The following is a 20396-nucleotide window of genomic DNA, read 5'->3' as shown; positions in this document are numbered from 1 at the left end:
TACCCAAAAATGCAAACAAATTGACTTCTTTTAAAATTCAAATAAATAATTTATTGTTTCTATAAGCAATAACATTTTTGCCAAATTAAGACGGGCAATTAGGTAATACTATTGTTTTTCTACGGAATATTTGATCCAAACATTCTTATCAGTCTCAAAAACTTAAAACGAACTTATAATATAACCCATATGTTATAACCCATTGATGAACAAAAATTAGTGTCTTTGGCCTTAGTCGACCTCCTCGACCGTGGGTCCAGAGTAGCCTCCAAATCCTCCCGCCTGCTGGCCGCAGTTTGCTCCCGGACCACCAGCTCCGGCTCCCGCTCCCGCACCCTGCTGATGCATCTTGGTCATGATGGGGGAGCAGTGACGGGTGAGCTCCTCCAGCTTGTGGTCGAACTCCTCCTTCTCGGCGGTGGTGTTGCTGTCAAGCCACCGGATAGTGTCGTTGCACTTGTCCAGGACTGAGTTCTTGTCGGCCTCGTCCAGTTTGCCAGCAGGTGCCTGATCCACGGCCTGCTTCACATTGAAGACGTAGCTTTCCAGGGCATTTCGAGAGGTTATGCGCTGGCGCTGCTTCTCGTCCTCGTCGGCGTACTTCTCAGCCTCGTTCACCATGCGATCAATCTCGGCCTGCGAGAGGCGTCCCTTGTCGTTCTTGATCGTGATGTTCTTGGCCTTGCCCGTGCTCATCTCCTTGGCGCTGACGTTCAGGATTCCATTGGCGTCCAAATCGAAGGTAACTTCTATCTGGGGCACACCCCTTGGTGCAGGCGGAATGCCGGACAGATCGAAGGTGCCCAATGCATTGTTGTCCTTCGTCATCGCACGTTCGCCCTCATACACCTGGATGGAGACTCCGGGCTGGTTGTCCGAATATGTGGAGAACGTCTTAGTCTGCTTGCACGGAATGCGGCAGTTGCGCTCGATCAACTTGGTCATTACACCTCCAGCGGTCTCAATTCCTAATGAAAGTGGTGCCACGTCCACCAGCAGCACGTCCTGGATCTTGCCGCTCTGGTCTCCGCTGAGGATAGCGGCCTGCACAGCAGCTCCGTATGCCACTGCCTCGTCTGGGTTGATGGATAGGTTGAGGTTCTTGCCGTGGAAGAACTCCTGCAGCAGACTTTGTACCTTGGGAATGCGAGTGGATCCGCCGACGAGCACGATGTCGTGGATCTGACCCTTGTCCATCTTAGCATCGTTGAGGGCCTTCTCCACAGGCTGCAGGGTGTTGCGGAAGAGGTCCGCGCACAGCTCCTCAAACCTGGCTCGGCTCACTTTGGTGTAGAAGTCCTGACCCTCAAACAATGCGTCGATCTCGATGGTGGCCTCCGTGCTGGAGGAGAGTGTGCGCTTGGCCCGTTCAGCTGCTGTTCTGAGGCGTCGTAGGGCGCGAGGGTTGGAGCGCAGATCCTTCTTGTACTTGCGCTTGAACTCCTCCGCCAGATGGGTAACTAGCCGGTTGTCAAAGTCCTCGCCGCCCAAGTGTGTGTCTCCGGCTGTGGAGCGCACCTCGAACAGTGATCCCTCGTCGATGGTCAGGATGGAGACATCGAAGGTGCCGCCGCCCAAGTCGAAGATAAGCACATTGCGCTCACCCTTGAGGTTCTTGTCCAGTCCGTAGGCCAGTGCTGCCGCCGTGGGCTCATTGATGATGCGGAGCACATTCAGGCCGGCGATGTGACCAGCGTCTTTGGTAGCCTGGCGCTGGGAGTCGTTGAAGTAGGCTGGAACTGTGATGACTGCATCTGTGATGCTCTCTCCCAGATACGCCTCCGCCGTCTCCTTCATCTTGACCAGTACCATTGAGCTGATTTCTTCGGGGGCAAATCTCTTGGACTCACCCTTATACTCCACCCCGATCTTGGGCTTTCCGCCTTCGCTTACCACCTTGAAAGGCCAGTGCTTAATGTCCTCTGCGATCTTGGGGTCGTCGTATTTTCGGCCGATGAGTCGCTTGGCGTCGAACACTGTGTTTCTGGGGTTCATGGCCACCTGGTTCTTGGCCGGATCCCCGATGAGGCGTTCCGAATCTGTGAAAGCCACGTAGGACGGCGTGGTGCGGTTGCCCTGGTCGTTGGCGATAATCTCCACCTTGCCATGTTGGTAGACACCCACGCAGGAGTAGGTGGTGCCCAGATCGATTCCAATAGCAGGCATTGTGTGTGAGTTCTTCTTTCTCGGTAACGACTTGTTGAAAGTATTCAGAGTTCTCTTCTTGCCTTCAATAATTACTTCTTCGTTGATTTCAGTAGTTGCAGTGATTTACTTGGTTGCTGGTTACTTTTAGTTGATTCACTTTAACTTGCACTTTACTGCAGATTGTTTGTTTAGCTTGTTCAGCTGCGCTTGTTTGTTTGCTTAGCTTTCGCTTAGCGATGTGTTCACTTTGCTTGTTTGAATTGAATTGACGCTCTGGGAACGAAGCGGCTCTATTTATACTCCGGGCGCTCTTTTCGCGAACATTCGAGGCGCGCTCTCTCGAAGCAACGAGAACAGTGTGCCGTTTACTGTGTGTCAGAGTGAGAGAGCATTAGTGCAGAGAGGGAGAGCCACATAACGATGAGAGAATAGCGGCCAGAGAAATTTCTCAAGTCTTCTTTCTGCCAAACAAATGACCTACCGCAACAACCAGTTTGTTTTGGGATTCTAGAAAATTCGTTTTATTTTGGAAATTTCTTTATAAATACGGCTGCTTAAATAACTTATGTTAAAGATAATAGCAGCACTTTATTCCGCATGCCGCCAAAAAAATTGATGCGTTTCTAAGCCAATAAATGTCCAATCGGCATACATACAGTATCAATACCGTCAATAAACTGTTTTTATGTATTAAAGATTATTTTAGCCTGTTATTAACGGACTTTCTTCTGTTTTAATATTGGATAACATAAATTTAAGGGTCTGGAAAGTGTATTACAATTTAGTTGCGAATTTACATATATGTACTTATGTATTTTATGTGGTTAGCTCCATTCAATAAGTCAAGCATGTGTACTAGATTCATTGAATTTAATTAAACTAAATGCTATGTACATATTTAGAAAGGTGAGACCAAAAACCTTGTGGAACTTGTGGCGCCTAACCAGCACAGGTTTTATTTAAATAAATTTAAAACATTGCAACGCCCCTTTCAGCTCCAACAAACCCCAAAATCTGTCAAGCCTCAGATTATACAAATTTTAAATTGGCTTACATGTAAATTCATCGCTAAGTTCTTGCAATTGAAAGATGACCCTTCGGAAAGATTAGTAATTAAATTTAGTTACATTACGTTGTTTTCATAAAAGCATCTGTTTTTGCATATGATTTTGCATGCATATGTAATACAAACATACATAAACCTACATATGTGATAATTTAACGTATATGTATATGTATGTAATTTGAAATACAATAAACTAATCATTTTCATCCAATTGTCTGATCAAACTAATAAATAAATGCTTTTTTTAAGTTAATAAATACATTTTGAAGCGTATTTTGTCAAAGTTGCATAGGTCCAACTTTGGACCATCCTCGTAAAAATGCTCTGTGATTATCTTTAACATAAGTTATTTAAGCAGCCGTATTTATAAAGAAATTTCCAAAATAAAACGAATTTTCTAGAATCCCAAAACAAACTGGTTGTTGCGGTAGGTCATTTGTTTGGCAGAAAGAAGACTTGAGAAATTTCTCTGGCCGCTATTCTCTCATCGTTATGTGGCTCTCCCTCTCTGCACTAATGCTCTCTCACTCTGACACACAGTAAACGGCACACTGTTCTCGTTGCTTCGAGAGAGCGCGCCTCGAATGTTCGCGAAAAGAGCGCCCGGAGTATAAATAGAGCCGCTTCGTTCCCAGAGCGTCAATTCAATTCAAACAAGCAAAGTGAACACATCGCTAAGCGAAAGCTAAGCAAACAAACAAGCGCAGCTGAACAAGCTAAACAAACAATCTGCAGTAAAGTGCAAGTTAAAGTGAATCAACTAAAAGTAACCAGCAACCAAGTAAATCACTGCAACTACTGAAATCAACGAAGAAGTAATTATTGAAGGCAAGAAGAGAACTCTGAATACTTTCAACAAGTCGTTACCGAGAAAGAAGAACTCACACACAATGCCTGCTATTGGAATCGATCTGGGCACCACCTACTCCTGCGTGGGTGTCTACCAACATGGCAAGGTGGAGATTATCGCCAACGACCAGGGCAACCGCACCACGCCGTCCTACGTGGCTTTCACAGATTCGGAACGCCTCATCGGGGATCCGGCCAAGAACCAGGTGGCCATGAACCCCAGAAACACAGTGTTCGACGCCAAGCGACTCATCGGCCGAAAATACGACGACCCCAAGATCGCAGAGGACATTAAGCACTGGCCTTTCAAGGTGGTAAGCGAAGGCGGAAAGCCCAAGATCGGGGTGGAATATAAGGGTGAGTCCAAGAGATTTGCCCCCGAAGAAATCAGCTCAATGGTGCTGGTCAAGATGAAGGAGACGGCGGAGGCGTATCTGGGAGAGAGCATCACAGATGCAGTCATCACAGTTCCAGCCTACTTCAACGACTCCCAGCGCCAGGCTACCAAAGACGCTGGTCACATCGCCGGCCTGAATGTGCTCCGCATCATCAATGAGCCCACGGCGGCAGCACTGGCCTACGGACTGGACAAGAACCTCAAGGGTGAGCGCAATGTGCTTATCTTCGACTTGGGCGGCGGCACCTTCGATGTCTCCATCCTGACCATCGACGAGGGATCACTGTTCGAGGTGCGCTCCACAGCCGGAGACACACACTTGGGCGGCGAGGACTTTGACAACCGGCTAGTTACCCACCTGGCGGAGGAGTTCAAGCGCAAGTACAAAAAGGATCTGCGCTCCAACCCTCGCGCCCTTCGACGCCTCAGAACAGCAGCTGAACGGGCCAAGCGCACACTCTCCTCCAGCACGGAGGCCACCATCGAGATCGACGCATTGTTTGAGGGTCAGGACTTCTACACCAAAGTGAGCCGCGCCAGGTTTGAGGAGCTGTGCGCGGACCTATTCCGCAACACCCTGCAGCCTGTGGAGAAGGCCCTCAACGATGCTAAGATGGACAAGGGTCAGATCCACGACATCGTGCTCGTCGGCGGATCCACTCGCATTCCCAAGGTACAAAGTCTGCTGCAGGAGTTCTTCCACGGCAAGAACCTCAACCTATCCATCAACCCAGACGAGGCAGTGGCATACGGAGCTGCTGTGCAGGCCGCTATCCTCAGCGGAGACCAGAGCGGCAAGATCCAAGATGTGCTGCTAGTGGACGTGGCCCCACTTTCATTGGGAATTGAGACCGCTGGAGGTGTAATGACCAAGTTGATCGAGCGCAACTGCCGCATTCCGTGCAAGCAGACTAAGACGTTCTCCACATATTCGGACAACCAGCCCGGAGTCTCCATCCAGGTGTATGAGGGCGAACGTGCGATGACGAAGGACAATAATGCATTGGGCACCTTCGATCTGTCCGGCATTCCGCCTGCACCAAGGGGTGTGCCCCAGATAGAAGTTACCTTCGATATGGACGCCAATGGAATCCTGAACGTCAGCGCCAAGGAGATGAGCACGGGCAAGGCCAAGAACATCACGATCAAGAACGACAAGGGACGCCTCTCGCAGGCTGAGATTGATCGCATGGTGAACGAGGCTGAGAAGTACGCCGACGAGGACGAGAAGCAGCGCCAGCGCATAACCTCTCGAAATGCCCTGGAAAGCTACGTCTTCAATGTGAAGCAGGCCGTGGATCAGGCACCTGCTGGCAAACTGGACGAGGCCGACAAGAACTCAGTCCTGGACAAGTGCAACGACACTATCCGGTGGCTTGACAGCAACACCACCGCCGAGAAGGAGGAGTTCGACCACAAGCTGGAGGAGCTCACCCGTCACTGCTCCCCCATCATGACCAAGATGCATCAGCAGGGTGCAGGAGCGGGAGCTGGAGCTGGTGGTCCGGGAGCAAACTGCGGCCAGCAGGCGGGAGGATTTGGAGGCTACTCTGGACCCACGGTCGAGGAGGTCGACTAAGGCCAAAGAGACTAATTTTTGTTCATCAATGGGTTATAACATATGGGTTATATTATGAGTTCGTTTTAAGTTTTTGAGACTGATAAGAATGTTTGAATCGAATATTCCGTAGAAAAACAATAGTATTACCTAATTGCCCGTCTTAAGTTGGCAAAAATGTTATTTCTTATAGAAAAAATAAATTATTTATTTGAATTTAAAAAAGTCAACTTGTCATTTAATGTTTTGCAGACTTTAATACAAATAGTATCTAATATGCATTGGGTTCGTTCTACATTCTATATTCGTGTTGCTTTCTTTAGCTTGTAATACATTTTAATTATACTCGGCTTTGATCATTTTCTGATTTTTCCCGAAGGGATTTTCGTAAACCCTTTCGATCTCATAATGGCTCATTTTATTGCGATGGACGGTCAGAAGAGCTCCGCTCTTGAATTTCTGTTCACAGACACCGCATTTGTAGCACGTAGTCGGGACATCCGGTTTGGGGAGCATTTCCAGTCTCTGTTGCAATTGGTTCTCGGGAATGCGTTGCAGGCGCATACGCTCTATATCCTCCGAACGGCGCTGGTTGACCCTAGCATTTACATAAGGATCAATATTTGCCTCTACTTCATTGCCCGGAATCACAGCATCCAGATGTCCCTTCCGGTTTCGATGGATATTCAGGTGCGAACCGCACACGAAGCTCTCGCCGCACACTCCACACTGATATGGTCGCTCGCCCGTGTGGCGGCGCATATGGATCTTTAGGTCGTTGGACTGCACAAAGCTCTTGCTGCACATGTTGCAGGAGTACGGCCTTTGACCCGTGTGCAACCGCATGTGTCGCGCCAGCTTGTTCTGCGAAATGAACTTCTTGGAGCAGATCTTGCACTCACTGGGACGCTCGCCGGTGTGCTGACGCATGTGAAGACTGAGATCTTGGCTGCGCGGAAAGGCCTTCTCGCACTGATCGCACTTGTACGGATTATCGCCCGTATGTCGCCGAATGTGGATGGTAAGGCTAGCTACGGGAAAGCTCAAGCCACAGTGTGGACAGTCTCGCCGCTTAGCTATGCGTTTTCGGGCGGAGTTTTCCGTCGTTTCTTCGGGTTCCAATGCGATTGCGTCGGGATGGAATGCTTGCATGTGTCGCCGGAGTGTGTCCTGACGCTTGAATGTCCGCGGACAGTACTCACAGGTTAGCAGACCGGTGTCGCTGCTCTCGTTGGCCAGCTTCATGGCGGCCACGTCCGCCGTCAGTTTGTGGGCTTGGGAAAAATGGCGAGTCAGAGATTCACTTTTGGCAAAGACACGCGGACAGACGGCGCACTTGTAGATGAAGTTCTCCGAATGATTCAAACGACTGCCCAACTGGGAAGGCCGCGAAAATTCTTTTTTTTCTGTTTCACCTGGCAGAGGCTTCAGCTGAGTGGGGTCTTCAGGCTCATTATCACGATCCTCGCTCGTATACAGTGGATCTTCGCCCACATCTGAAGTAAATGCTGGACAGTCTTGGTCTCCATACTCCGCCTCCATTTCCACGTGTTGTTCCGCAAAAGACGTGGACAGGTATTGTTCCATACTGACCACATCGTCCTGGTCTATAAGCTCCACGACATCCACATGAACTTCATCCGTCTTGGCAGCAACTTCTTGTTGCTCGAAGAGATTCTGTAGAATTTCATGGGCGTTTTCCACTTCGACCATGAACTCATAGGCGCCGATCAGGCGGCGGGCGCAATTTTGGCACAAATGCATAGGTAGATTTGGGTGCGTCCATGTCCACTGAAAAGAGTTGAACTTATTTATCGAAGATTCTTAAAAATTCTAGCTCCTTACCTTCAATTTGGAAACGGCCTCCAGCAACTGCCAGAGCTCCAACATTAGATCGTTGTATTTAATCTCATCGTGGATGTACAGATTGGTCTCGTGGGTCTCCAGGCAGATGCGGCAAGTCTGGGAGTTTATATTTACGTGGATCTCCGCTGTGTCCATGATTTGGCATCACATCATAAACGTTGAATTTCAGAGAAACTTTGCTTATTGATACCAGCTGATTTTCAGAGATGACCGCTAAACTCACAGCTGTTCCGGTTCCCAGTCACCGTGTTTAAAAAATATTGGAATTGAGATGTACATAATTAGCGATATTTATAAATATCTTCCGATAGTCAATCAAAATAGAAATTAAGGTTAAAATACCATGAATGCCAAAGGTTTCAGCCTTATTAAATAATTCCCTCGATTTCAAATGCAAGTGGTACCCAAATAAAATTGTCTAACACTAAAAAGTCACGATATTTTTCCACCAACCGATAGTATCGCACACTTGCCATTCTCCTCATCACGCACACGCCCGCTTCACAATTCAAACGAACGGCATTTTATTTTCACAGGATCCCGGGAGTCGTGAATGTTTTACCCAATATCGACTTTCATTGTTAAGTGACCAAAATTGTAATCTGTTCTGTTAGTTGTCGAGTACCCGTGCCGCCATGTCCCATCCGTCTGACCATGTGCTGCGTCCCAAGGAAAATGCTCCGGAAAAATCAGCAACCGTGCTCAATATGCAGAAGAACTTGCTATTGGGAAAGAAGGTAAGTGGGAAATTTCTGGAGTGCAGCTGAAACTCTCATTTGGTCCCATTGTGATACAGCCCAACAGCGAGAATATGGCTCCAGCCAGCAAGCCCTTGCCAGGATCCTCTGGCGCTGTGATCAGGAGTGCGGCGACCACCGTGCGTCCGGCTACTAAGCCAGGCCTAGGAGGCTCCAATCCTATAGCTTCCACCGAAGGAAGCAACTTCCAGAAACCCATGGTGCCGTCCGTGAAGAAAACCACATCAGAGTTTGCTGCTCCGGCTCCAGTAGCACCCACCAAGAAGCCCGAATCACTTTCCAAGCAGAAAACTGCTGGTGCGAACACGGAATCCACCAAGGAACTGGGTGCGGCCAGCAGCTCCGCAGACAAAGAGAAAACCAAGACTGGTGGGTAAATGCTTCAGCTGTAATCTTTTGCAATTACCAAACTCAGTTGTAATTTTCTGCAGAAACCCAACCCCAGAAGCCGAAGAAGACCTGGGAGCTCAACAACTTTGATATTGGTCGCCTGCTCGGACGCGGCAAGTTTGGCAACGTTTATTTGGCGCGCGAAAAGGAATCCCAGTTCGTGGTGGCCCTAAAAGTGCTCTTCAAGCGCCAGATTGGCGAGTCCAATGTGGAGCACCAGGTGCGCCGGGAGATCGAGATACAATCGCACCTGCGTCATCCGCATATCCTGCGTCTGTACGCCTACTTTCACGACGACGTGCGCATCTACCTGATCCTGGAGTATGCGCCACAAGGAACGCTTTTTAACGCCCTGCAGGCACAGCCGATGAAGCGTTTCGATGAGCGCCAGTCGGCCACCTATATTCAGGCGTTGTGCTCGGCGCTGCTTTATCTGCATGAGCGGGACATCATTCACAGGGACATCAAGCCGGAGAACTTGCTGCTCGGGCACAAGGGCGTCCTGAAGATCGCCGACTTCGGTTGGTCCGTGCACGAACCGAACTCCATGCGCATGACACTGTGCGGCACTGTCGACTACTTGCCTCCCGAAATGGTTCAGGGCAAGCCACACACGAAAAACGTGGATCTATGGAGCCTGGGTGTGCTCTGCTTTGAGCTGCTGGTGGGCCACGCTCCCTTCTACTCGAAGAACTATGACGAGACCTACAAGAAGATTCTCAAGGTGGACTACAAGCTGCCGGAGCACATTTCCAAGGCAGCATCACATCTCATTTCCAAGCTGCTGGTCCTTAATCCGCAGCACCGCTTACCGCTGGATCAGGTGATGGTGCATCCTTGGATCCTGGCGCACACGCAGTGAACACATTCTTGTTTCATTTTCAGTTAATTCCTTTTAATTACATTTTTAGTTTCGGGCTCGCCGCGTAATTTAATTATGGCATCATAAATTTTCATTTATAGAGATACGAGAAATTAACATTTATCAATTAAGTTTATTATTATCATTACCAATAAAGTTTGTGTGTGTGTTTTCGAATGCTAGCGTACACTCCTATCTTATGTGGCTACCTAATCTCTAGCGAAATGAGTTGACGGAATTGCAAATGCAGAAGTGAAACGTGGTGGCAGCGACAAAAAAACAGGCAACATTGCCCAAATGCAGTGCAGCGAGTTATTTTTATCACAGAAAACCAAGTATATAGAGTATATTTGTTAATGAAATGGGGTTAAGGATATAGCAACGATATCGATTATTGCTAGTTCGGGACTAATAATTTGCAAGGCTGAACCGAAACAGTCTTCATTTTAAATATGTCTGCATTTGTTCGTAGCTCCATCTCAGAGTATTGTATTTCCTGCGAGTTTTAATTTCTTGTTCTTCATTTGCTATTAACGAAATGATGGTAGTCATGACGCTGATCTTAACCTACAAACTAAGTAGCTTAGGGCGTGCTCAAGCCAGGATAGATTTCGATTTGTAATCTTCAATTAACGTACAAATTTAATGATCGATTTGCGACATATCGTTATGATTAACCCTAGAATCTATGGCTTACCGAGCACGGCTTTAATATAAAGGGGTTTCTAAGCCTTTGCACACTTGCCGCTCAATATTAATAGAAAATTATCTTACTTAGTGTCTAATAACCTCGCCTCCCTTCTTGCGTGCCGCACCACCATTGGAGTAGTCGTCCTCTGCAATTTGAGTTAAAGTGTTAAGTATTTATTCCGATTTGTGAGCACTTCCACTCACCATCTTGATCTTCATCCATGCCGTCTTCCAGGTGGATGCCTTCGGCGAACTCCTTACCCTGGTCAGCCATGATTTCGTTGTTTAGATTGTCTGTATCGAGCAGGTGCTGTGGCTGTTTCACTGCCACATCACCCACATCGTCGTCGTCATCTCCGTCGCCACCTCCGGCGGCACCGGCTGCCTCGGCCATCTGTTTGGCCGTTTCATCGGGAACGGGTCCGGGACCAGGTGCCGGCAATTCGCCATCGAAGAAATTCTGGCCGCCACCAGCGGCGGGCAAGTTAAAGCTGGGCTCGTTTAACGCGTCCTTAACTTCATGGGCGCCCGAATCCTCGATGGGTTTGGGTGCTACACCTACATTTTTGTTGCCCTCCATATCATTTACGGCGTTGGCGTAACGATTGTTGTTCTCGTTCTTCGGCAGCTCCTCGGCGGCGTTGTCTACATCGACAGCGTCGCCCTTGGTATCCGTTTTGTCTTCAAAGTTCTCGGGAATGGGAGCCACGTTTTCGGGAAGTTTGCGCTCTGTCTTCGCTGGTGGCACTGCAAGCGGCGGAAGGCCGCTGCTACTGACTTTTGGGGCTACAGATGCGTTGGGGGCATCGCCTGCTTTCTTGTCCGACGCGCTGCCCACTGAGGCTTGTGTGCTGCTCTTGCGGGGTGCACTCAGCGGGGAAACAGGACCGCCGGACAGTTGCGGCTCCTCCTGCTGCTGCTTCTCACTGGCCGATTTGGGCACAATCTGAAAGTTTTCAACAGAGTTTAGTATGAGGCTGTGGTTGTTGGACACGGCAAAAGGCATCAGAGGCAGTTTCGGCTGCTCCTGGGTTCCATCACCATTACTCTTAAGTGTGAAGTTAGTAGACGCGTTTGTTAGGTTTTGATTTGGGTTAGTTGCTAGCAGATTTACCCCGCCGCCAATCCTGTAGAGGCCTTCACTCACTTGCACTTGGGCATCGAAGGACTTCTCGTTGCGCGGCTTTTCAATGCTGTGCGCCAGCTGGGCGGGATTTGAGTGGTGCGTGGTGGGCATCTGCTCGGCGGGCTTGTTCAGTTGCTGCTGGTGTCCATGGGCCGGTGCCTCGGCGGGCTGGACTTTAGGTACATAGTTGCAGTTGGTCTTGAATTCCGCAATTGTGGCTTCCAGGGCATGAATCTTGTGCTCTCCATCGCGCTGTAGCTTTTCCAGTTTTTCCTGGTGCATAAGTAGATATTGTTAAGAAATTCACTTGGATGCATTAGAAAAGCATACCTTCCAGGCAGCCACCTCGCGCTCCTTGCTGGCCTTGTCCTTATGAAGATCCGCCAGGACCTTTTGCAGCTTTTGGTCGAACGCATTCGTGTCCTCGATGTGTTTCTTTTTGCTCTTAACGCACTCGGCCTCCAAGTCGGTGTACTTAACCTCCAGCAGCTTGTACTTCTCCACCTGGGCGTCGAACTTCTCTTGCAGTGCGTGTTCCGTGTCGTGCTGCTTCCGTAGTGCCTCCGCCAACTGACCCTCGTACTGCTCCTGCAGGGTCATCTTTTCCGAGCGCAGCGCGCTCATTCTCTTCTCGGCAGTCAGTTTCTCGGCATTCAGAGCTGTGGATATCACCATAATCAGTCGGCATAAGGGCAAAACAAGATAGAAACAATAGACCCACATTGCATCTGGACACTGAGGCCCTCTTGGAAGGCGCGGCTCTCGTCCAATTGGTGTTGGGACATTTGGTAGATCACAATCATCATGATGAGCACGATGAACATGGTCATCAGGATGCAGATGCGGACGCGGCCGGAGCGCGCGAAGCGAGCCGAACTCATTTTACAATCGATTTAAGCTAGTAAATCAACAAATTGCAACTATTTCCTTTGCAGAAAAAGAATGGTTTTTCTTCTTGTTTTGCTTTAGAGCTGGTACGATGGTATCGGTATAACTGATGGTAGCGAAGGCCTATCGATGAATTTAGTTGTGTTATTTTTTTTATATTTTATTCTTATCGTACTCTTCCCGTTACTCCTTGGATATTTTAAAAGTTTCTGAATTATTAATAATTGCAGTTCTTTTCAATAATATAATTGTTGAATATCGTTTTTTTTTATTAAATTTCTAAAGCTTGCTATGTTTTTCACAAGTTTCAAGACAAGCTCAAGGTTTCAGTGTGACCAGATTGGCACCACCAGGCGATAGCCAATTTGAGCCGAAGATATATTTCAAAGGTGTCGAAACGGTCACTCCGCTGACCAGAAGCGACGGCGACGCGCGAAGAGAATATCAATAAATAGTTTTAATTTAGCTTAATTAGCCGCAAATAAGTGTTGCTTGTCCGCAGCAGCCGTTAAGTTCAAAGTAACCGGAGTCAATTAAACGAGCTTCTCAGCAACTAGTGCAAAGTGAGTTCAATATCGCGGCTACGATTGATACCCTCACTTCTCCGCGGGGCGTTCGGTCAGGTGGAATTTATTTAAACATTTGGGAGAGCTTCGCACGCGAACGCATATACGCAGCGCGGCGAGAGAGAGTGGCAATCAAATTAATTTAATAAAGGTGCTCGATGGCGGTGGTAAAGACCGAGAATTACGTAAAGTCCGCACAAGTGGTTGCTGCTCCAGTGCAGACAATCTGGAATAAGTGTGCCTTCAATAACATTAATAATAGTAGTCCAGTATCAGTTGTGTGGATCTCACCTGCCCGCCAGGTGAACCATGCGCACGGGAAAAAACGTCGCCATAAAACGGCGAGCCCCCCGCCCCTACGAGTTCACAAAAATTTGGGCAATAATCAATAACTGGACTACCATTTACCGTTAGGTGCCGCAATCTAAAATTATTTTTATCTTCGGAAGTTTATAACTTCAGCTATAAACTATTATTTCACCCCATCGGTTTTCTTCAACCTGATATCTTTATGCTTCAGATATTTCTTCCACCTGATAACTTTATGCTTGACTTGCTCTGCCCAAAAACGAGAAATGATAACAAGTTCAGACACTCTTATCGTCTGCGCAGCGTGGATAACCCGTTATTCGGCCTTGACAGCTGAGCAGATAGATAGCCACCAAACTTTTTGATAAACTTTTTCGATTTGCACCTTTGTGTAATTGTGCTAACGAAGCAATTTTAACATTCATTCGCGAGTAGCGACTAATGGCGCCCACCGATTTGCTGCTAATCTCCGTGGGGTCCGCCGATCATGTCAATAAACTTTGGATCCCACATTCTCGGCTTATCGCCAACCTATATTAAGTATTCGCCCATATGATACACACACCCAACAGCATTATCAGTTGCTTAACTTACATGAGTGTAAACATTTATGGTTCGGTTATTGTTCGCTCATTTCAGTAAGCAATCAAAACATTAACCATAAATTATATAGATATGTACAATCTTAATTGGGTATTTCTATACTGCCTGACAACCAAAAATTGTATTGTTTGTTTGATAAATTCCACCGGTTAGCTTCGAAAAAGAACTTTTCAAATATACATATATATTATATGCGTATATTAGAATAATCCAACAGATATATCAGTTGTTTGCGATAAAGGAATATACATATACCTATTGTTTAAGTTATTGTTGGAAAGAATATAATATTATTCTTATAGTACTCTCTATTTTTTGTACCTTTGTTACAAATTATAAACAAACTAGTTTGTACCAATTCTTTGTTTGCTCATGATATATAGCATATGTACATATATCTTTAATGGTTGTGTGTATTTCGCAGAATGTCGAGCAGTGGAACCATCGCAACAACGCTGCCGCAGCCGCAGCACCAGCAATTCGCGTAAGTTATCAATAAACATTTCAATTAGCCTGTGTAATTTAATCTTAAAGACAAACAAACATATTTGCTTTACAAAATGTATTTTTGCACGGCCAAACAAAGCAAAGTCACCTGTGAATTATAATAACAAATTAAATTTATATGAAAGGGCTCATCTGTATATATTGTATCTATATATATTGATTTATAGCTTTTTAACTCAAAATAAATACTACTAATGTTCTTGGTTTTGAAATTAGTTCCCCTTAGCCAATATCCACTGTATTTGAGTTTATCATCGTTCAAAACTCGTCACATGAAATAGACATTTATACACATTTCATTTTCAAGTGCTTTGCCCTCAGCGAACAGACAGTTTTTCCCCTTCACCCCACATTTCCCTCGTGTAGTTGCAATAAAACTAGGACAAATCGGAAGAGAAGGATAGCAGTACTATGACATAATATGATTGCATTTTGCACTTGGTTTTTGTTCTCGCGATTGTTTAAAAAAAAATGCAAGCCGAAAATAGAAGCAAGCTAAGACAAGATACTATATCCAATCATACATATGATGTTTTGTTGGCAGTGCGCCAAATATTCCTTCCTTATTAATGATCAACCCATTTGACCTTTTCTCTGCTTTAATTGTATGTTCAATAGTAGTCTCTTAAGAGCGCTGGTGGTATATGTGGGCCAAGTTCAAAGCCAATAAGACTATTGTTTACATTTTGTTGTTGCACAGCGCGAATGCAAAGTTAGCGCAGTGCAAGTAATTGTCAATTAGCCAAGCATAATGAGATAGCTCCCCGATTTATTTCCTCTATTTGCAGCCTGCTCCCGAAGATCATTAACGGCGGAATCGCGGGAATCATCGGAGTGACATGCGTCTTCCCACTGGACTTGGTCAAGACGAGGCTGCAGAACCAGCAGATCGGACCCAATGGCGAACGCATGTACAACAGCATGTGAGTAAATGTGAGATGTATCTCTAGATCGCGTTATAATGTGGAATACCCTTCCAGGTTCGACTGCTTCCGCAAGACGTACAAGGCCGAAGGATACTTTGGCATGTACCGCGGCTCTGGCGTGAACATCCTACTGATCACACCTGAGAAGGCTATCAAGTTGACCGCCAACGACTACTTCCGCCACAAGCTGACCACCAAGGATGGCAAACTTCCGCTGACCAGTCAGATGGTTGCCGGCGGTTTGGCCGGAGCATTCCAGATTATCGTCACCACGCCCATGGAGCTGCTCAAGATCCAGATGCAGGATGCGGGTCGCGTGGCGGCGGCGGCCAAGTTGGCTGGCAAGACGGTGGAGAAGGTGTCGGCCACCCAATTGGCTTCGCAGCTTATCAAGGACAAGGGCATTTTTGGCCTGTACAAGGGTATTGGTGCCACAGGACTTCGAGATGTCACCTTCTCCATCATTTACTTCCCCCTGTTCGCTACTCTCAATGACCTGGGTCCACGACGAAACGATGGATCTGGCGAGGCTGTGTTCTGGTAAGTAAAGCATAGTTGTCTATTTGTCATTTTTATATTAATTTTATGTTAATTCAATAGGTGCTCCTTCCTGGCGGGATTGGCGGCCGGTTCCACCGCTGCGCTCGCAGTTAATCCCTTCGACGTGGTCAAGACGCGCCTGCAGGCGATTAAGAAGGCCGACGGCGAGAAGGAGTTCAAGGGCATATCCGATTGTATCACGTGAGTTCCAGAAATATCGCCCATATATACTTAAGCTAATATAAATTCTCCAATAGTAAGACACTGAAGCACGAGGGACCCACCGCCTTCTTCAAGGGCGGCCTGTGCCGAATGATTGTGATTGCTCCTCTGTTCGGAATCGCTCAAACGGTCTACTATCTGGGCGTGGCCGAGGGCCTGCTGGGCTATCAGAAAAAGTAGGGGGCCTGGAATGGCAGATTGACAAGACCGAAGCATTTTAAATGTACTCTCTTTGAATATTGAATGTGTATGTATATCGTGTTTAAATGTTGTTAAAGCTGTCCATGAATGTAATCGTGAAGTCTCTATAGTAAGCTAATGTAATCGAGCGATGCGCCAGCCAGCCAATTTGTTAAAGTTTTCCCCAGTCCTCTTAAACTACTCAAACGATGTACTACATATGTATTTAGACCATGTCAGAAGATAACTGATGCTCCAATGACAATAAGATAAAGCAAATTAATCGCTGATATAATGTACATTTTTGGTTAATATCATAGTCTATAACTGTTGTGTTTGGATACTATCTCTATTTAGTCTTTGTTTCCCGGGCAATCCGCAGCTAGCCATCAACATTTTGCATCAAATTGTATTAGTAATGCATTTTCCTTTGCTGCCAGGCGAAATTTACTTTTAGTGGCATTCAATAACATGACTAGAAAAATTGTATGCTTTATAAAAACCGTCAGAATTGAACTAACGAAATATACTAATGTAAATTCAAAATTTTCGTACAACATTAATTATTTCTTCGGCTATAAAAAAAATGTTGGAACAAGTTGAGCAAAAGAATCAAGAGCCAAAAAAACCGCAAAAGTTTAAGTTAATAACTTCTACCATCTGGTTAATACTACAACTTATATTTAATTGCGAACCCATCACAGCGTTTTTCCGAAAATTATAAATGGCGGCGTCGCCGGTATTATTGGAGTGGCATGCGTCTACCCACTGGACATGGTTAAGACGCGACTGCAAAACCAGCCAATAGGTCCCAATGGAGAGCGCATGTACACCAGCATGTGAGTAGGTTTTCGGTTTGGGTTGTGTTTTGTGTTTTATCCGCCTAATGGAGAACTCTACTGCCTTAGCGCCGACTGTTTTCGAAAGACTATCGCCAGCGAAGGCTACTTTGGAATGTACAGAGGCTCAGCTGTGAACATCGTGCTGATTACGCCCGAGAAAGCCATCAAGTTGACCGCCAACGACTTCTTTCGGTATCATCTGGCTTCCGATGACGGGGTTATTCCGTTGACGCGGGCTACATTGGCCGGCGGCCTGGCCGGGCTCTTTCAGATCGTGGTCACCACGCCCATGGAGCTCCTCAAGATACAGATGCAGGACTCGGGGCGGTTGGCTGCGGCCGACCGAGCGGCAGGACGAGAGGTGAAAAAAATAACGGCCTTGGGCCTGACCAAGACGCTACTTCGTGAGCGTGGAATCTTCGGCTTGTACAAGGGTGTGGGCGCCACTGGTGTGCGGGACATCACGTTCTCGATGGTGTACTTTCCGTTAATGGCCTGCATAAATGACCAAGGTCCACGCAAGTCGGATGGTTCTGGGGAAGCGGTTTTCTACTGGTCTCTGATAGCTGGACTCGTGTCCGGAATGACTTCTGCCTTTATGGTCACCCCTTTTGATGTGGTCAAGACTCGTCTGCAGGCCGATGGCGAGAAGAAGTTCAAAGGCATCATGGATTGTGTGAATAGGACCCTTAAGGAAGAGGGCATACAGGCATTCTTTAAGGGCGGTCTATGTCGGATTATGGTGCTGGCTCCACTATTTGGTATCGCGCAAATGTTTTACTTTTTAGGTGTGGGCGAAAAGATTCTGGGCATCGAGCGAACGAAATCTGTGTAACTTATAATTAAAGGTCTCTTCCCCTTCCATTTAGTTATTATACTGAATAAGAATTTTGCATCTCCGAGTCGATTTAGCCATGTCCGTCTCTTCCGTCCGTCCGTCTTCTACGCAAGCTAGACCCTCAGGTTTGAAACTATCGGAGTGAGACTCTCAAATTGGACGGTTACATCATATAGGAACTATCAAATATAAACCAATATTTAGAATTTAATGAAATTAAATGACTTCTAGGAGCTCAATTAACATTTAATGTGTGTATTTCCTTATTGCATCTATACATATAATCGATAAGTAATTTTCAAGAATCAGCCCAGGGTTGATTTGCAGCCCATCTCTCTCATCACAATCCTTTCACCTCAGCTACTCCTCAGCCACCTTAGATCACATCCGCTGGCCGGCTGTTCGGAGCAGCCGCATTCTCAGTACCCAAATCCACGTAACGAGCACGATACCAGCGGGCCAATGCAGCTCGATACCAGTCGAGGAATAGGGCCTGTCGGTAGAGGATGATACCCATTTGCAGGATGAGGAAGCCCATGATCGTGACCAGGTTCATGTACTCCCACTCCATGATAATCACGAACACCCAGATGAAGTACACGCGTAGGCCATCGGCCAGAAGCCGATTGGCGCTGGACGAGTACATCGCTATGTACAGTCCAATGAAGTTGTACATGGCACATGAGATGGTGAAGGCAATCAGAGCCATAATCAATGAGATACTCCCCTGCAGAGCCGCAAAGAGATCACCCCAATCGTCGAAAACTGCACGTGAACTACAGCTGAATGGATCAATGCTCGGCAGGAAGTTCAAGCAAATGGCCAGCAGCGAGGTGATGCCCAAGCCGAAGATTCCCTGCCAGCCAGCAGCTTGCAAAGGAGCAACATTCGAGGTTTTAAGCTGTTTCTCCTCGCAAACATACTGCAGTCCGTGCAGAATCTCAGCAATGATGATGAGTAAGTCGCCGGTCAGAATGGATTTGTAGTCCGTGTAAGGCAACGTAACCAGGTCGTATTCAACGCGATGGACGTCCAGACTGATAATGTCCAGCAGGCCGCAGGATATCGTAAATATGGCCAACCAGTGCCGTCCGGTCAGCGTGTGGTTCAGAAACATGGTGCTAAAGATGCCCACAAAGATCAGGGCGGCGCCTGCGGGAAAGATGAGGCGACGTAAGTAAAGATAAGCAAGGGCATTTGCTGATAGAAGTACCTCTTATCATCTGAAAGCTGGTGGCGTATGTCAAGTAAAGTCCGGTGAACAACAGAATGGAGGCTGCCGCATCTAGCAAGGTGGGCAGTAGCATGCTCACAGGGCGGAACTCACTGCTGTCCTGCGACAAGATGCTATCCAGATCGGATACGACCTGTGCACGATTGCCAGATGATTACAATTAAAGTTTCTTAAACACGAAAGCTTTGCCGGTTATAAACCAACCGGCATTGGAACTTACTCCACGACGACTGGAGATCAGGCGGATCACCTTGAAGGCCACAAAGCACAGGAACTCGCCCAGGAACATGAGCAGTGTGAACACCACTGGATGTTGGAATCCATGAAGTTTTCCATCGCTGCCGATTACCTGTTGTTGATTGGCCCACCTGCAATGTGCACACAGCATTATTTACACATATTACTTACTATTATTAAGCGATCTTTTGGTACTCACTTCACCACCAGAACGTTGAAGGTGCCGCTGAGCACAAATATCAGCGACAGGAAAACACGATGATCCATTCGTCGGCGGAGGATTCACTTTTCGGGTGCAGCGTTAATTCGATTTATAAATAATGACGTTCTTTGTGCAATTCGCAATTGTGACTGCGCAGTGATAAGTGCAAGAAAGTGCGGCCAGACGGGCAATTGACTGACCTTCCACTGATCTATATAATCTACTTAAGTGGTTGTGGTCATTAACCAGTAACTCTACCTTTTTCAAGGTCAAAAACCTAAGTAACTAGTAATTTTTTCTGCAAGTAGTGCGAATTAGTTTGTCTTTACGGGACTTTTGTTTATTTTTTTTTCGCCAACAGTGTGACCGCACGGGATAGCAAAAATACTACACAAAATAGAGTGAACAAGAAATCAACAACGAATATGGTCATACTACAAAGCAACTGGTGGGTTTTTAAAAGGCGCGGGCTTTTTGAAATTAAAACTTAATTGACACCAAAATGCTTATGGACTTAATATTTAGGGAAGTGTCACATCCTTGACGATTTCTGAGACCTTACAAATTGTATAAATTGTTCAACAGAAAAATG

The 20396-nt window shown here is 46.8% G+C and overlaps 8 protein-coding genes across 11 annotated transcripts; 4 read left to right on the top strand and 4 right to left on the bottom strand.

The window, feature by feature from the left end:
- Nucleotides 1-60: 60 nt before the first annotated feature.
- Nucleotides 61-2430, bottom strand: LOC117143464 (major heat shock 70 kDa protein Ab). Its single transcript, XM_033308175.1, has one exon. The coding sequence runs from the start codon at nucleotides 2164-2166 to the stop codon at nucleotides 232-234; it is 1935 nt and encodes a 644-aa protein (XP_033164066.1). The 5' UTR covers nucleotides 2167-2430; the 3' UTR covers nucleotides 61-231.
- Nucleotides 2431-3846: 1416 nt separating this feature from the next.
- On the top strand, nucleotides 3847-6237 carry LOC117142927 (major heat shock 70 kDa protein Ab-like). Its single transcript, XM_033307225.1, has one exon. The coding sequence runs from the start codon at nucleotides 4105-4107 to the stop codon at nucleotides 6037-6039; it is 1935 nt and encodes a 644-aa protein (XP_033163116.1). The 5' UTR covers nucleotides 3847-4104; the 3' UTR covers nucleotides 6040-6237.
- Nucleotides 6238-6260: 23 nt separating this feature from the next.
- Nucleotides 6261-8086, bottom strand: LOC117142928 (zinc finger protein 345). The gene is made up of 2 exons (XM_033307226.1): nucleotides 7864-8086; nucleotides 6261-7809 (listed from the first exon to the last, which is right to left on the bottom strand). Exons 1-2 carry the CDS (start codon nucleotides 8017-8019, stop codon nucleotides 6355-6357), a joined length of 1611 nt encoding a protein of 536 aa, XP_033163117.1. The 5' UTR covers nucleotides 8020-8086; the 3' UTR covers nucleotides 6261-6354.
- Nucleotides 8087-8374: 288 nt separating this feature from the next.
- On the top strand, nucleotides 8375-10071 carry LOC117143325 (aurora kinase C). The gene is made up of 3 exons (XM_033307982.1): nucleotides 8375-8621; nucleotides 8681-9011; nucleotides 9074-10071. Exons 1-3 carry the CDS (start codon nucleotides 8520-8522, stop codon nucleotides 9892-9894), a joined length of 1254 nt encoding a protein of 417 aa, XP_033163873.1. The 5' UTR covers nucleotides 8375-8519; the 3' UTR covers nucleotides 9895-10071.
- LOC117143324 (putative protein tag-278) lies at nucleotides 10008-12708 on the bottom strand. Of its 3 annotated transcripts, none has more exons than XM_033307980.1 (5): nucleotides 12432-12704; nucleotides 12041-12369; nucleotides 11699-11983; nucleotides 10789-11530; nucleotides 10008-10730 (listed from the first exon to the last, which is right to left on the bottom strand). In XM_033307980.1, exons 1-5 carry the CDS (start codon nucleotides 12589-12591, stop codon nucleotides 10669-10671), a joined length of 1578 nt encoding a protein of 525 aa, XP_033163871.1. In that variant the 5' UTR covers nucleotides 12592-12704; the 3' UTR covers nucleotides 10008-10668. The 3 variants fall into 3 exon arrangements, with proteins under 3 accessions (XP_033163871.1, XP_033163872.1, XP_033163870.1); XM_033307981.1 differs by having other exon boundaries at nucleotides 11732-11983; nucleotides 12432-12702; XM_033307979.1 differs by having other exon boundaries at nucleotides 10789-11983; nucleotides 12432-12708.
- A 282-nt stretch (nucleotides 12709-12990) lies between these two features.
- On the top strand, nucleotides 12991-16997 carry LOC117143330 (mitochondrial glutamate carrier 1). The gene is made up of 6 exons (XM_033307987.1): nucleotides 12991-13161; nucleotides 14501-14560; nucleotides 15372-15506; nucleotides 15564-16049; nucleotides 16110-16250; nucleotides 16307-16997. The coding sequence occupies exons 2-6, from the start codon at nucleotides 14502-14504 to the stop codon at nucleotides 16449-16451; spliced, it is 966 nt and encodes a 321-aa protein (XP_033163878.1). The 5' UTR covers nucleotides 12991-13161; nucleotide 14501; the 3' UTR covers nucleotides 16452-16997.
- Nucleotides 16998-17011: 14 nt separating this feature from the next.
- LOC117143331 (mitochondrial glutamate carrier 1) lies at nucleotides 17012-18168 on the top strand. 2 transcript variants are annotated; one of them, XM_033307988.1, is made up of 3 exons: nucleotides 17012-17093; nucleotides 17156-17290; nucleotides 17360-18168. In XM_033307988.1, the coding sequence occupies exons 1-3, from the start codon at nucleotides 17038-17040 to the stop codon at nucleotides 18126-18128; spliced, it is 960 nt and encodes a 319-aa protein (XP_033163879.1). In that variant the 5' UTR covers nucleotides 17012-17037; the 3' UTR covers nucleotides 18129-18168. The 2 variants fall into 2 exon arrangements, with proteins under 2 accessions (XP_033163879.1, XP_033163880.1); XM_033307989.1 differs by having other exon boundaries at nucleotides 17020-17294.
- Nucleotides 18169-18359: 191 nt separating this feature from the next.
- LOC117143327 (solute carrier family 35 member F6) lies at nucleotides 18360-20163 on the bottom strand. The gene is made up of 4 exons (XM_033307983.1): nucleotides 19802-20163; nucleotides 19586-19733; nucleotides 19345-19498; nucleotides 18360-19283 (listed from the first exon to the last, which is right to left on the bottom strand). The coding sequence occupies exons 1-4, from the start codon at nucleotides 19867-19869 to the stop codon at nucleotides 18508-18510; spliced, it is 1146 nt and encodes a 381-aa protein (XP_033163874.1). The 5' UTR covers nucleotides 19870-20163; the 3' UTR covers nucleotides 18360-18507.
- Between the last annotated feature and the right edge of the window lie 233 nt (nucleotides 20164-20396).

Source organism: Drosophila mauritiana, chromosome 3R, assembly GCF_004382145.1.
Source record: "Drosophila mauritiana strain mau12 chromosome 3R, ASM438214v1, whole genome shotgun sequence".
NCBI lineage: Eukaryota > Metazoa > Arthropoda > Insecta > Diptera > Drosophilidae > Drosophila > Drosophila mauritiana.
This window is presented reverse-complemented; position numbering and strand designations above follow the sequence as displayed.